Source organism: Micropterus dolomieu, linkage group LG07 (assembly GCF_021292245.1).
Source record: "Micropterus dolomieu isolate WLL.071019.BEF.003 ecotype Adirondacks linkage group LG07, ASM2129224v1, whole genome shotgun sequence".
Classification (NCBI taxonomy): domain Eukaryota; kingdom Metazoa; phylum Chordata; class Actinopteri; order Centrarchiformes; family Centrarchidae; genus Micropterus; species Micropterus dolomieu.
In genome coordinates, this window is record NC_060156.1 from 27,521,409 (window position 1) to 27,538,370 (window position 16,962).

General features: G+C 41.1%; 1 protein-coding gene across 1 annotated transcript in view; it reads left to right on the top strand.

Moving 5' to 3' along the window:
* Positions 1-6,205: 6,205 nt before the first annotated feature.
* lrch1 (leucine-rich repeats and calponin homology (CH) domain containing 1) overlaps positions 6,206-16,962 on the top strand; it is a 34,425-nt gene continuing 23,668 nt past the window's right edge. The window contains exon 1 of the mRNA XM_046054588.1: positions 6,206-6,641. Within this exon, the coding sequence (XP_045910544.1) occupies positions 6,378-6,641 (264 nt within the window). The 5' untranslated portion in view covers positions 6,206-6,377. The remainder of the gene's footprint in view (positions 6,642-16,962) is intronic.

The following is a 16,962-nucleotide window of genomic DNA, read 5'->3' on the forward strand; positions in this document are numbered from 1 at the left end:
ATCCACCGAAAACTGTCGCAGAGAAAGGAAGGGAGGCGGTTGGTTATCAACACTTCCTGTATTTAACAGTGGCTTGTACTTTCTGTGGCTGAGCGGTCTGCAGTGTCTCTCATGAGAACAGAGAAGCTCTTGTTGTAACGCAGATCCCTGAAAGAATTGCGAATAAGTAAGTTTAGTGAGGAATACGATGTTTATACCGTATTTCCTCTTTAATCTGAAACTATTTTTATTGACAGGCAGTTTAATACATTGCGCAATCAACGTATTTAGATCTGTCCCTATTTAAATGTGTTGCATGAGTCATAAATTAGTTCTTACTGTGGATGAAAGTGTGAGCAGAGAGTGAAGAAAAGTCATCAAATAAAAATAGAAATATGTTATAAATGTACTCTAAAGAAAAATAATGTGAGTAAATATGCATGAAAAAAACTCAAAGCAGTGATCAAAGGTGAAGGAGTTTCTCGTAGGTGCACGTTATCGCAAGGAAAGCCACAGCGGGAGTTCCATCTTCAAAGGTTGCAAACGTTGCATCTTCCTCAATCTGAGAGCAGATACACTGACGTGAGGCTGTCTTCAGCAGAAATGTTTTCCATAAAGAGTCTTAGCTCAGCGGACTGATGCCCGTCACGTCAGCTGGCAGCTGGCAGGGGAGAAAGAGGAAGTTTTACTCAGAGTCAAAGTATCTGTGGGTTTAATTTACCTTCGTGGAAAAAAAAAAGTAGAAGCAGCTCAGATTTAAGAGAGGAAACATGCAAACACAGTAAACACGCTTCATTAGGTTAGAAAACTCAGAAAAAACAAATCAGACAATACATAACATGCTCTGAGTGTTTGTTTTTACACATTGGAACAGAAGAACTCCAAACAAACACTGGGCCGTCACAGGATGTATTTGTACTGTCAATGTGCCTGTTTGGGAGTAAGTGTGAGATTTTTTTGGAGCACAGGTGTATCTCAGAAAAGTTCATTTTTATCAGTAATTTCATTTAAAAAGTGAAACATTCATATATTCTAGGTTCATTACACATAAAGTGAAATATTCCAGGCCTTTTGTTTCTTGAATCTTGATGATTGCAGCTTACGGCTCATGAAAATCAAAAGCCCATCTCAAAAATATTAGAATATTAGAATAAAGAACGTCGACCTTCTGAAAAAGGTTCATTTATGCACTCAGTCCTTGGTTGGAACTCCTTTTGCATGAATTACTGCATCAATGCAGCGTGGCATGAAGAGAATCCGCCTGTGGCCCTGCTGAGGTGTTATGAAAGCCCAGGTTTCCTTGGTAGTGGCCTTTAGCTCGTCTGTATTGTGGGGTGTCTTTTATTTTCGTCTTTAGATTCTCTCTGGGGTTCAGGTGAGGTGAGTTGGCTGGCCAACCAAACACAGTAATACCATGGTCAGTAAACCAGTTCCTAGTGGCTTTGGCCCTGTAGGCAGGTCCTAAGTCCTGCTGGGAAAGGAAATCAGCATCTCCATAAAGCTGGTCAGCAGATGGAAGCATGAAATGCCCTAAAATCTCCTGGTCGGCTGCAGTGACTTGAACAAACACAGTGGACCAAAACCAGCAGAGGACATGGCACCCCAGATCATCACTGACTGTGACAACTTCACTCTGGACTTTAACTTGGATTCTGTGCCTCTCCACTCGTCCTGCAGACTCTGGGGACCTGGATTTCCAAATGAAAATTTGCTTTCATCTGAAAAGAGGACTTTGGACCACTGAGCAACGATCCGCTTCTTTTTCTCGTTAGCCCAGCTCACGCAGGAGCCCCGACCATGTACTGAGTGCTTAGATGAAGACGCTGACATCTCTGTTATTACATATTCTTTAATGTTCTAATGTTTTGAGATGAGGCTTTTATTATTTCCTTTAACTTTAATCTTTAATCATCGAGATTTAAATAAAAATAAACTTAAAATATTTCACTTTATGTGTAATGAATGTAGAATATATTAAAGTCCTAATTTTTTAATTAAATTATTAAAAATGAACTTTTTCACGATATTTGAATTTTTTAAGATGCACCTGTAGTGGGAATTACTTTACTGATGTCACTAGAGGGCAGGTTCCTGCTCACTGTAGGAAAATTCAAACTGATATGCAGAAAATTTTAACCTTCTTTAATTCCTTTAACACGGTCGTTTTCACCGTTACTACCGGAATCCACCCTTCCCGTGCAGAGCTCCACATGCTCAGCAACATAACCCACTCCTTTACTGTGTCCTGCTGGTGTGTGTGAAACTACTAGCAGTCAGGTTCCTACCCTCTCTGGGAGAAGGAAATTAATAACTACTGACGGACTTCTTCATTGAAACCACCTGAGTTTGTTTGGCAGCCAGTCAGATGTTAAAAAGTGCTGACCTCTTTGGAAAGTAAGTTGTTGTTTTTTGTTGTCTTCCCCTTTTCAAAGGCCTGTTTGAGGGTTAAGTTGTAGTTTTGGGGGTGAAGTTTGGTCTATACGCTAGAGTTAGTCTTTGGGATGTGTTGTGCATTATCTCCATTAGAGGTCCTCACAAGTGTACAAGCGCAAACATGAACTGGCAAACATAATGTAATCAGAGATCAGCTCTGTGTATCTGCTGACACAAGCTTGTTATGTAATCAGCTGACTCAGCGCTTCTGCTTCCAAATGGAGCTCTCCCACTATCACACACACACACACACACACACACACACACACACACACACACACACACACACACACACACACAAACAAACAAGCACTAAATGGACATCAGATGGTTGTAAATCGTACCTGCACAAAGAAGCTTCTCTGCTTTCAGAACTGCTTTTACTTTATAATTATCAACCTTTATTTAACATGTCGCTTGTTTGGAATTATTCCTTTTTAGATTTAGCTACATAAGTTTTACTGGTAAAGTTCACAAGGTTTTGGCTCGTTATCAAACTGAAAAAGAAAAGAAAAATATAATTTGACAGCCTTCATGACTAAGTCTGGGTCTCAAACTTTTTCTCCGTGCTGAGTCTGACCACAATGTTTATGTGGCACCTTGTATTGAAAACCTTATGGTATCAACAGTTGCCATCAAATGTCTGTTTTTTTAATAATCTTCCATATTATTAATTTAAATCAAAATATTGTCACATCTAGACTACTTTATTTATTTAGGTTTAAGTTCTGATACGGCTCTTTGAGAGTCGAGAAGCTTGGCTTCTTTAGTCGAATAAGAGAAACAACAATAAAAGAAATAGAAACATTGTTATATTTCTCAAAGTACGGTCATCATTTATGTGTCGGTACAGAAACTCAGGTATCTGTCATACAACATCACCCACCAACATCAGCCTTTAGTGTCATAGTTCAATGCTAAAAAGAAAAGTGAGAGTAAGGAGGTCAGAAACTAGAACAGGAGTCTGGCGTTTTAACATTGATTTTTTTTACGTAATGTTATGTAATTTAAGCACTTATTTTAACCTAAACCAAGATCTTTTCCTAAATCTAACCAAGTAGTTTTGGCATAGGTGTCACTGACACTGGAGACGCTGGGGACATGTCCTCACCACATTCTGAAATGGCTGATTTTGTCCCCATCACTTTTTGAAAGCAATTGTTAAAAGGGTTCTGAAAAACAGCACCAAGAAATGTTAACTGACAAATTAAAATGCTTTGAGAAAGGTTTATTTGCAGAATAACAAAACATGCAATGCAAACAAATGTGCATTGTCCAAGAAAAGTAACTAAATACTGCATTATATTCCATTATATTTTTATATTCATGAATTGTTCCCTGCCAGGTTTTTTTGTTTCCTTTTAAATCTTCTCGTCTTGTTCTTGTGCATCATCTCATTCTCGTGACCCAAGTGTATCATCACAGCCCTAATCTGAGCCCTTATGTCCCACTACTTTTCAATGCAAACTTTTGGTTCCTAAACCAAACCAAATTGCGCTGTTTCACAACGTTAACCACAAGTTTTATTTTACCTGACGTTACATATTTGTTATTGCTAACTTGACCTGGAGTCCTACAGGTCTAAAACCGATGCTAAAGGGTACCAGGGCTTAAAAAGGGACGCCAAGCGGTCTTGACCAAGCGTCCATATGTGATGCCATCGGATGAGAACGGGTTGGATCCCCTGTCTTCTCATTAAGTGCCACAAGTTTTCTCACCGTCTACTTTATGGATTGGCACATAATTTGTGATTTTCAGAAGATGAACACTTCCCCTGAGTTTTCCTGTAGCTGGACTTTATGCACCAATAAGAATGAAATAGGTGTAATTTGTCCCACCCGCTAACAGGAGAAGGAGGGAAATGGCATTCAAACACTGCCCACACAGTACTGAGAGCTCTTATCAGCCTGAAGAATCACCTGCGTGGGTGGAACATACTGTGGGCGTGCAGGTGGTTTAATTACAACAACATTTGGTTGCTGCAAAATGTAGACTCAGTAAAATGTTTACTTTCTGTGATATTTAGTTGAAAAACAAACACTTTAAAAATGTGGTTAGCCATGTTAACTGCAGTCGTGAGGTTAAAACGTTTCCAAACTGATTGATGGGTCACTTCATCTTCTGCACAGCATTTCCATTCAGTGTTGTTTTTTCCATCCAAAGATGCACTTTGGTTTCTTCCATCAGCATTTACTAAATATTTAGTAAACAAGCTTAGTGTTCCAATTCAGACCTCATTTCTTTTTAGTTTGGAGCATGATTTAAATTTTGTTTCATATTTATTATCTACCCAAGATCTTCCTTTTGTGTTGGTTAATTTTGTAAAAAGGTTAAAAAAAAGAGAAGAGTTTAATAAAATCTTAAGTACATCGGTAAAAAGAATTTAGAAACACCAAGGTATGGTTTACATTTTGAAGTGCCTTCATCATTTCAAATGTCAAATATATTCTGCAAACAAAGCAAACTCCTGCTGTGACACTTTAACTGAAAGTAGGGCTGGGCGATACGACCACAAATGTTCTCATGATAAAAAAGTTCAAAACATTCTATATTGATAATTATCAGGATAAATGTCAAACAATTATTTCTTTAAGGTTTAAAGGCTGATTTTTGCTCCTAAGTGAAAGTTAAATTTAAATTTTAATGATCACAACAAACACTTTATGCAAAACAGTGGATCACTTCACAAATCTGAGGCACAACATTCAAAATTATTATGATAAAATCTGTTTTCAATAAATAGGCTATGCATGAGGTTTAGTTGGTTTATGGGCCCGCAAGAGGACGAGGATTTGGGGTCCACATGGTAGAAACATATGTTATCACTGTGACATACAGTAACACTCTGGTGTGATTCGGATTCAACATGTGGTAACACCTTCAGGAGTGCAGCAGGTGGTGTTTCTGACCAGCAGGTGTCGCTATTTACAGAGTTTCTGCTGTTCTTTGCTGTCTCACAGCTGCACAGGACAGTGCGCAGCCGCATTGAGTGAGCTGCGTCAAGGCAGAGAAATGCAGAGGGTAACCGGAAACGTAGAGGGCACGTTTTCTTCAGAATTCTTCAGAATAAAATATGTAACGCAGTTCAGCATTGAAATTACCCATCCATCCATCGTCAGGACAGGTCGCCAGGCCATCGCAGGGCAGCATTGAAATTAACTGAATGGACATTAAAATCAGTCATTTTTTCAAGTTAACTGGTTTAAAAAACATTGATATACACAGAAATAAATATATATAAATGTTAAATGTTAGAATAAGGCCGGCTGAGTCAGTGAACTCTTTTATAGTATAGCCTTTCCTGATTTTAGTTGATTTTATTTTTTTAGGCAATTTTTTTTATTGGAACTGTATTTTAATTTCTTAAGTGTTTTCTTGCTTTTACTGTGTGTTATCTTTTTTATTATTTTTGCACTTGTGAAAGCACTTCGTAAAATGTTTTTGTGCTCTATAAATAAGATTATTATTAATAATAAATTATTATTAATATTATTATTATATAGAGTAAGAGTTATAAAGCGTTATTATCACTATAGAAAGTATTTATGGAAACTCCTAAATAAGCTAATGTAAAAACAAATCTGTCACAGGTTCTAAATTTTTTTAAATGTTCTTCATTACAGCATTGTGTGAGACACTGATTTTTATTCAACTTGAATAATAATTTATGGAGAAACTGTCAAAACAGATAAGTAAAAGTAAAAGACACAACAACTTTGTTGGCTTTATTTTATTTTGAAAGTTGACGGCCGGATGCCGCGCCGCTGTCTGATCTTTGACGCTTGACGTAGCGCGCAGACAGGAGGCGGACGCGGCGGCGACCATCTGGAAGGAAAGTGGCTGCGCGGCACGGCACGAGACGGCACGCCTGTATGTCTCGCGGTGTGCCTGAACGTTAGCTAGCTCCACGCGCTCTATTTCTCGGATATAACCGCGGAGAACAGCGGAGAAGAAGCGGGGATATTATGGCGACGCTGGGGCCGGAGTCGGCTCGTCCTCCCCACTCCCAGCTCTGCTCTTCCCCGTCGATCCAGTCTCACATCGGCGGCGCCAACCTGCCTCCTAACCGGGGCTTGGAGCGGGCGCTGGAGGAGGCGGCGGCCAGCGGCGTGCTCAACCTCAGCTCCCGAAAACTGAAGGAGTTTCCCCGGACAGCCGCCAACCATGACCTGACGGACACGGTGGAAGCAGGTAGGCGGCTCTTCCACACCTCTCCCCGGGTCGCTTTATAGAAATAGACCCGGTGCTGTGCGGTGACTTAACGATTCTCAGCAACGTGGATATTTTCCTCCCTGACCGTTGTACTTTTATTTACAGTTAGTGCTGGCATTTCCGTTACTCTCACAATCAGAACAGCTTATTTATACTTGGGCCACACCGGGAGTCGAACCCGCAACCTCCGTGGGGTGTGAGTAGCTTCTCTGTATGTGTGGATTTAATTTAAATGACAGGTCTGCTTCACCTGGACACACCGAGGATGTGAACTCCTCCGGTATTATTAGTGTCCAGCTGAGTGGTCACACTGACTACTCACCACATGACACTGGGGACAGGGTTTTGGGTGAGACGCTCTTGGAAAAGATCCTCAAGTGTGCAGTCTGCAGGGTCTGACTGCTCAGTGGGCCTACGGTGGAATTCCCCACCACTTCCTTTAAATCCATTTACAGCTGTAAATAAACCATGGAGAGCGGGATGAACCAGGACTGACTCAGTGTGTGTTGTGCAGTTTGTCTTTACACACAGGGACTATATATGTAAAGACGCAGAGACCGGGTTTGTTATGTTATATAGTGACCTGCAGCCCCTGGATAGACATGCATCCATGTGCACAGAGAACCTGTTTTAGCTGATTTAATGTGCTGTAAATCAGTAATGACTTAAGAGCAGGCTGGTCACACACTATCAGTGTCACACCTTAAAGGGTCAGTTCACTCACTTAGTCTCTGCCTTCCCTTCCACTTCCACCCCATGGGACCTTGTATCGCAATAAATATGTATGACAGTCAACTGTGAGAGGCAACTATTTTTTTAATATCACATTTGAGCTGTACCTTGAATTACACTGATGTTTGTCAGTTTGAAAGATAAAATTTTGTCCGTCTAGAAAGTCTGAGTTAGTGTTGAAACCGCTCTATGAACTACACCTCTCGTCTTTCACAATACACGTCATCAACATGTTAGAGCTGCAATGCTAAGGTAATCAGCGCTAGCATCCAGCTGTCATGACTGAAGCCAACGTGGAAGTATCTTAAACCTGCATTCTCTCTAAAAGCCAGCAGGGGGCGACTCCACTGGTTGCAGAAAGAAGCGTGACTCTAAGGCTGTGTTGGAAACAGGCTAAACTGCTGTCTCAGAAGGTGTCTAACAGGACAGCGAGGCCTTGAGTGAGGTTCGAAACTGCTTGAACGATCTCTTCCTGTCTCCTGAGATGCCTTCAAGCTGCCCCAGTAACGGCCAGTTTTGAAGGCAGCATCAATGGTGACTTAATGCCGACTATTACCCATAAAGCAGTGCGTCTGCGGCCGCCGGAGCTTTCGAAAACTGGTCATGATGGCGGATAAACGAGCCGAATTTGTACACAAATATACGTTTTTAAAGGTTTTTAGTAGTTTTCTCGCTTTGATTTTTGAAAATCTAGCGAGAACTAAACACTGAACTATCATATCAGCCCGTGACTGTAACCAACCAAGTTTGTTCAGTATGATTTCTGAGGTGTCTGTTAGCCGTTTGGCTTTTCAATAGCTAGTTAGCTTATGCTAAGGCTAGGCGGCGTGCTGACATCCCACGTTGCCGTAAGTGCTGCCCTAGCAGGCTGTTTGAAACCAATGTAAACAGAGCTGCCTTCACTTGAAAGTGATGCCTTCTGAGGCAGCTGTCTATTATGGTATCTAGGCAGCGAAGCAACTGCCTTCCGTTTCGAACACAGCCTATATAAGTCTATGAGAAAATGAAGCTACTTCTCAGCTGATTTATTACCTCAGTAAAGACTTTCCTGATGAGTTTATGGTCTCAGTCGCTAGTTTCAAGTCTTCTTCAACACAGCATGATGTTCATTTAGTAAATTATGGTCCCATTTAGAGGAAAATAGACCAGAAAATAGGGGAGGCTTTATGTCGGGGCTACATTGTGATTGACAAGTTGCTACCATGGTGACCTGTCAATCTGGATAGAGGCGACTCTGCTCTCTGTAAAAAGTTTAATAGGAGTTGGCTGTTAATTTTTTTTCTGCTAAGTAAATATTGTTTCCTGTTCTCTCTTTTTTTTTTTTTTTTTTTTCTTTCTTTTTTTTTGCTAGCCAAAATTAGCATCCTGGTTAAAACGTGAATTACAGATGCACCTAGCTAATCAAACTAGCTAACACCACCTTTCGTCCAAATATGGTCATGTCCGATGCATAGTTGCAGCCAAACTGCCAAACTCAAGACTTCAAAAAGGCAGTCCACAAACCAATGGGTGACGTCACAGTGACTATGTCCACTTCTTTTATACACTCTGTGCTGGCTAACGTTTATTGCTTGCGTGCTACTAGCTAGCTACCTTAGCTAAGTTCCACGCACAGATGTATCTCAGCTGATGTGTTTAATCCAGTTTTTCCAGAAATAAGGTCATGGTGGTCCACCTGAAGGAGAGGGTCTTAGACTCTCTGTAGTAGGATCTATCCATGCTGAGGTTTTGAGATCTTGTCTGTTTTCATGAGGGCTGTTCCTTCACACTGTAACAGGAAGAAAGATGCAGCTGGATGTTTTTCCAGTACAAACTAAGTTCCATTCACCTCCATTATTCTGTTCCCCAAACCTCGCCCTTGTAAAACCGAAACCATCTCCTTATCCGTTGTCTTCACAGCAGCATCAGCTGGGCTTGAAAAGGCTCGGTGACGTTACGTAGCCGTGCTTCACTTTGTTTATGTACACCAAAAAAAGAAACGTGGCTTGCATAACCACCGTGGGTCAGATTTACAGAAACACACACACAACATGAAGTCAGACGGTGTGGAGGCCGTGTGGTTCAGGTTAACAGCATTACAGACTGGATCTGGGTCACTGGGTTTGGATTCAACCTGCTGATCGTTGAGGTTTCATCTTTAAACATTTCTGTCCCTTGTTTGGGGATTATTGTGCTTTTGGCTCATGTCAGTTGGTGTTTGGAGAGAAGATTTGTTTCTGTTTAACAGTTATGGTGCTGAACATCATTTAATTACAGAAGATCAAATCAGAACTTTTAGGGGTGATCCTAAATACTTAGACTACTTAAAGTCTCTTCAATAACAGAACCCGTAAAGACCCCGAATGAGCTTTTAACTAGAGATGCACCGATCTGACTTTTTCAGTCCTGATACCGACACCTGGGCTTTGGGTATCGTGTTATTTATAAAACCTTACATTTACTGGAAATTATCTTATCTCTAAGCAAAGTGTAGACTTGACGGAAGAGATTTTCCTGTCGGTCATGTTATGTGAACTTTGCATTAGCTTTATAAACAATGTTACAGGAGTTATCCCTTCAAAGCTGTGTGTTTGGCTATGTCTGTCAACTACTATTTTACCCACCGAATAATTTGTGTTGCCTGGCGTCAGTCTTCTCCACCATCTCTGTGATCTCGTCTTCCACAAAGTTTGCTTTTCTCTTTTGGTCCATGGCTGTTCCTGACCTAACCCTCATTTGTGCTGGCAAGTTAATTTGAAGTTTATAGATCTTGTTTAAACCTGCATAAGCATGGTTTTTCATGCTCAGTATCTTTTATGAATCGCACGTAAGCACACCGTTGGAAATTATTAAGTTTAAATCTAAGAACATTTTTATAAATGAGGCCCCAAGTCTGAATGAGCAGCAGGAGCTTTTAGATGAGAACAAAGATCAGTGTTTAATAAACACATGCAGCAATGTGTGATTGTGCAGCTCTGCAGGCGACGAGGCTTCATTAATCTGACCCACAGACTGCAGCTTCAGGTGTCTCCGTTTTATTGTTCACTGCCAGGGAGACTTAAACAACTCATCATATATTACAGGGCTCCAGAGTGCAACCAAAATGTTTTCTTGATCATTTTGCAGGACAATTTTTTGTCGGCTACCCAAAACTCACTGAAGGAAAAGGGTTAGAGCCAATCAAAAGCAAAGAAGGGACGCTGGATTGATACTCCTGCTGCGACTCGACGCCTACGTCTATGGGTCGTTGGTGACACACGTACTCTTGTATTTATACTTGTGTGTTGGTGTCTGCGTCGCTCTGCAATTACACCACCAAAACTCTAGTTGGGGGTTGGGCTTCCATGTTGCGCTTTGTTGACTTCTGCCAGTAAGCCAGCTAACTTCCTGTTTAGCCTCTGCTAAAGGCTTGTGCAGACCACACGACTTTCAGCTTTGGCAGATTGACCGCTGTTCGCAGTACATAACATGCCGTGTTGTAATGGGAGTCTGAATTTGTTTTGGCGTTCACACTACGTGACTGATTGGTGATAGGGGGTCACGCACGACAGGAGCTGACAGCGGCTCTGTCACCCGACGCTGGTCTCCAAACCACAGATTGTCTAGAAAACACACGTGAAATGCTTAAGGCTTAACTTGAATGGGGGTAAGATAATAATCATGCGTCTCTTCTTGACTTTCCAAATGTTATCAACCAAATGGATCAAATTAAGATCATCATGCCGTTGTGTCGCTCAGAAGAAAGTATCCACCGTTTTACAGCTGCTTCTTTGGCCGCTAATGAAACTAGCTTCAAAGCACGGAGCACTTCCTGGGAGCTTGGAGGAAATGGGATGCTACCAAGACAAGATTTGTTTTACAATAATGCAACATTTATCTGCAAGTGTTCCTGTTTATAATAATTTACATAACTATCAATATATTTGGGAAACGACAGAAGGTTAGAATATACTGTTATGGCGCTAAAGTTGCTGTGAGAAATTTTGATGCACCTGAATTTTATGGCAGTGCAGCTAAATGAAAAACGTAGGCGCAGCAGTGCAACCAGTGCAAAAGTTAGTCTGGAGCCCTGCATTAAAAAGCTGCAAGGAGTGACTTTATTTATCAGATAATGAACACGCTGCTCTGATGGTAGTAAACAGTTTATCACCAACGACTGTGATCAACCGCCGTGAAATTAAATGAGACGAGAAAGAACAGAGTGAGTCAGTGTGATAGATGAGCGCGCACACACACACACACACACACACACACACGCTTTACAAAAATCTGTTGAACTGCACTCAGGAGCAGGTTATCAGGCGCAGCACATGCACGCACACGTACCTATAAAATCTGTGGTTCAGCCTCGGTTCATATCAGCGGTCACACAAGCCTCAACTTGTAATGAAACACAAGCTGCAGCTAGTTTCCTTAAACCTTCCTGTGACTAAGGGTCAGGTTATGCTGGAGAAGAGCTCATCTGTAGGACGTGATGTCTGACCACACGTGAAGGCGAGTGTTTTGTAGAGCTGCTCAACGGCCACACCAAAGAGATGTGATATTTAATAACGGAGGAGGTTTTCAGAGCGTCTCTGCTGGAGGACATTCTTGATTAGGGTGAGGTACAGGGCTCGAGACCAACTTCATCCCGGGGACGATAAAAAATGTGTGTGGGACAAGGGATTCACCGATATGTTTATTTTATATTGGTAGGATTTTATTGATACTATTTATTGGTTCTATTCTTTATCTATACTCTTATTGGTTTTTCAATACTAAATAATTGCCTTTAAAAATGTTATTTAAAAAAGGATAAATTCAGAACAGTAATCAAATTTAATATTTTATTATAATTAACTGTTTCAGAACAGCAACAAAAGTAAAGTTCACAGCAGCAAAGTCACTTGATAAAATCAGTATCTCACTGGAAACAAATGGAACATGTTAAATAAACTATATTCCTGACACCAAAATACTGAGTTAAGTTTAGATTGAAGACAGCAGTCTGTAGCAGTCCTCCTCTTCCCTCTGCTGCTGTAGAGAGGAGCTGGTTTCTCTCAAGCAGCTGAGTTTACAAGGATCTGCTAAATTTTAAGGTACGTAGCCTCTCAGCTAAACAGGCTTGAGACAGAGACAGCTATTACCGAGCTAGCACATGTGCTTGTGTAAAACCAAAACACAGCTGCGGTGGATGAGACACAGCAGATTAAAATATCGCTTGGTGCACGTTCCTGCTTGTTGTACTGATGCAGTATCAGCCTTTTACTAGTACTGCCGGTTTTGCTGCACTTACTTACAGTAACAAGCGTAGGTATGGTTAACTGGTGTAATCTACACTGATCAGCTCCGCTCACTTTGCTCCACTGTGTGCGCATGCGGCAAGAGGAAGAGAGGGGCTGCAGCCTGATGGCTCGCTCGTTCTATTGGTTACTTCTGCACAGTAGTCAGTGTCGATAGGCTATTACTCTTGTAACTTGTAACCAATCAGCTAGTACTGTCTCACCACTCTGTGGGCTCCAGCAGACAGAGAGGCGGCTGCATCAGAGCCAAAGGAGCAAAATTTTTTCTTAAATAATTTTATCAGCTATCTGATTTTAAAATGACCGATGCAGATTATTGGAAACATGCTGAATATCGGCGCCAGTAATCGGCCAGACCGATTTATTGGTCGACCACTATTTGGGACTAACAGAAATATTCTCCGGGACAAAAGGGATCATATGTGTGTTTATTTATCACTCTCACTTGACAAATGACAAACTGAACTGACATTGACTTGTGGAGTGTGTCAACTCCGCCCAGCTGACGTGACACCGGCGTAAGCTGTGATAGTAATCAAGTGACCCCCCTCTCGCGCTTTGAGTCGCAGCCAGCTTGTGACCGAGAAGCAACGTAGCTGGTAGAGTTTTCTACAATTTAAACATTTCAAAACTAAAGCGCTGACTTGCTCTGTTTGGGACTGTGAGCTGCACTTTATCAGAGCTGCTGAAGTTGATATGTGTGGATTTGTGGTGAGATTTCTGCCTGACCACAAGTTTTGTTGGTTAGTTTTGGTTTCACATCCTAACATACAGTCCCAAACTGTGTCAGTCTGAAAGGGAAACCACCAGCGGAGCAATAACATAATGCACAGCAGAGTATATGGCAGGTAGTAAAAATATTATAAGCTCCTATTGAATAATGACGTTAGTCTCGTAATGTGACTTTTTTGTCAGAACACAGATCTGTGGGAGAGATTCTGAATATGCAGAAAGATTTGAACATAAACAGAAAAGCTGCTGAAACGCAGGAGCTATGAAAGTGCAGGAGTTTCTAACTGAATTAAAATGAATTCATTTCTCATTGAGCTGAAAAGGTGCCACATGCACATTTAAAGAGGTTACTTCCCCAAACAGAGACACAGAGGAGGGAAGAATAAATCTAGTACAACCTCTACTACAGAGACTCCTTTTACTTTAGCCATGAAGGGGAAGATGTGCAAGGAGGAAGAGGATGAAGGTCACCAAACGCTGACAAGATCTGTGGTGAAGGAACCAGAACTGAGATTTGATAAGAAGAGTCAAGTTATTCATGTCGTTGTGGGGAATTATTTAAAGTTATCAGCTGTGACCAGGAGCAGAAAGGTGAAAGAAGGTGATTTCTAGACCAAACCAACCAGCCAGTCTGCTTTCAGTCAGCTCATATGGTGGTATCACTTGTGTTTGTGTGTGTGTGTGTGTGTGTGTGTTGTCCTATAACTGCCGACCTGTTGAGGATTTAAAGGTAAACAGTTGGTGTAGTTCTGAGGAATAGTTTTTTAGTTTGAGCTGCTGTGAAAGTTTTATTTCTTCATGTAAATGTGATCGTCTACATTATTGATTCATTATTAGGGGTGTAATGATTCTCCAAATCCACAGTTCGGTTCAGACCTAAATTTTTGAGCCAGAGTTTGGTTCATAACTAGGTTTATTTTCCTGTTTTTTAATTATCATTATTATTATTATTATTATTATTATTATTATTATTATTATTATTATTATCATCATCCATCTTTGGTTAATTAAACTAGTCTAACTTACAGGCATGATCACTTAATCATGAATAGACCAAAATAGTCATGTGACACACACAGTTGGAAGACAATAAAATAAGTACACAGTGTAACATTTACAAAATATTGGCCTACAGCTCACCCTAACTTTAAATACAGTGTTTCCTACATGTATTTTAATTGGGCGGGCCACCCTGGTACACTACTGCCCAGGGACATTAAGGGCGTACTCACAGTAGGCGATCCGTACCATGCCCGAGCACGTTTAAGCCCAAAAGTCCAGTTCGTTTGACCAGTGTGATCGCTCTGTACTGTGCACGGGCCCACTTGAAGATGTGGGCTCGGACACAGTGGATGCTAACAGTGCCTGAGCACGGAACTCGTACATGGACTCTGCTGTGCTGTGCGAGAGATGGCGTTTTGTTTTTTTTGGGGGGGGGGTTCGAAAGTGAGCAAAGTGAGTTTGGTCCAGCGTGGGAGTGGAAAGGGGGGACAATCGTGCTCGGGCACAAAACAAGGCAAGTGTGCCTAGTGTGAATACGCCCTAACAGCTGCCAAAGTATATTTGGCGACCCATTTTAGCATTTTGTTGAGAAACACAGAGAGAATTGTTAGCTGGTATTACGTTACAAGATGCGGACAGATAAGTACGGAGCGACAGTGACCGTACAATTATTCTACAATTAAAATGATGAAATAACCTATTAGATATACTTTATACACCTCTACCCCCCTCCCCCTTCCCCTCCCAGGCGCGGCCATCACATAAGCCTAATTCACATTACATGATTTTGAGCCCGATTTGCCGGTCGGAGAGCTCGGCGACCGTTAGGGGTGGGAATCACCAGAGACCCCACGATACGATATTATCACGATACTTATGTCACGATACGATATTATCACGATACTTATGTCACGATACGATATTATCACGATACGATATTATCACGATACGATATTATCACGATACGATATTATCACGATACGATATTATCACGATACGATATTATCACGATACTTATGTCACGATACGATATTATCACGATACTTATGTCACGATACGATATTATCACGATACTTATGTCACGATACGATATTATCACGATACTTATGTCACAATACGATATTATCACGATACTTATGTCACGATACGATATTATTGCGATTTTAAAATGTTTATCTTTTTCCCAACATCCAATTGTGTCCCCAAAGCAAAACTCTTTTTCTAGTGGACTGAAAAAGCTATTTTATTAGTGCCAAAAAACTAATGTGTGCTAATCCATTCTTTCACTCATATTCTTTGTCTTTATAATAGCTAGCTTTATAATAACAAACAACAGCTGTTTTGTGTGCAGGTTCACGTCATTTCCCGTTTCACATTTCACCTCTGCTTGACAAAACGCGGTTTGGAGACCAGCGTCAGGCGACAGAGTTGTTGTCAGCTCCCGTAGTGTGTGTGACCCCCCACAATCAGTCACGTAGTGTGAACGCCACAACAACTTCAAGACTCCCGTCACAAGACGGCAAGTCGTGTAGTCTGCACAAGCCTGAAATGAGAGCTCTGTGGACGTTTGTGTCGCAATTTTGCTCTGGGTTTCAGAGCTGTTTTGTCATTTTATCAAGTATATAATCAATCTTGAATTGCAGATCTAAACATAGTAACAGGTAGTAATAGGCCTAATCATTATGATCTCAGAGGAAAGACATTGGAGTTGTGGGGGATTTTTTTTTTTTAAAGATGGTGGATGTCACCTGAATCCAGGAGGACAGGAAGGTGATTTCCAAACCAAACCGGCCGGGCAGTCTGCTCTGAACACTGCTCATTCAGTCTGTTGGCTGCAACTACTTATTATTTTTAGTATAGATTTTGTCAATTAATCGATTTAGTGGACATATTCAACTGTCTAGTTTTTTCTGTGAACCCAAAGATATTAAGTTTAACATCATTGAAGTCTAAAGAAACCAACAAATATTGATATGTGGGAAGTTTGAATTGATTATAGAGCTGCAACTATTACTCCCATCAGCGGACTGTTTTCTCAATTAATGGATTCATAGTTTGGTGTGTAAACTCTCTGAAAAGAATAAAAACATGCCCATGAAAGTTTCCTTGTTTTGTTCGACCAAAACATATTGATCCGAGGATATTTAGTTGGTAATATCCTCACAGATTAGAAGGTGGAATTAGAGAATGTTATGAATAATATGGGTGCCAGTCGATTTTCTGCTGATTGACCACTGGTTGTATATAAGTGTGTGTGTGTTTCATCAGTTTTGTTCTTGGCTGCAGGCTGTTTCACTTTCTGTTCTTCTTCTACTGGAGATGAAAGAATGATGCAGAAACACCCTGGCTGACTTTACTGTACTCTGATCAGTCCTACAATCCAGATATAAACTGTGTGTGTTTGTGTGTCCGTCCAGTAGCAGCTGGCTTTCAACCACGTTCCCAGCTCCAGACAATACGCATTTACTGCAGTGTTGGGTAGTTTTTCAGTGGACTCACACACACACACTATAATGTGTGTGTGTGTGTGTGTGTGTGTGTGTGAGTCATAATGACAGAAACAACATCCTGTGTGTGTTTGAACCACGCAAAGAGACTACATAAGATTACG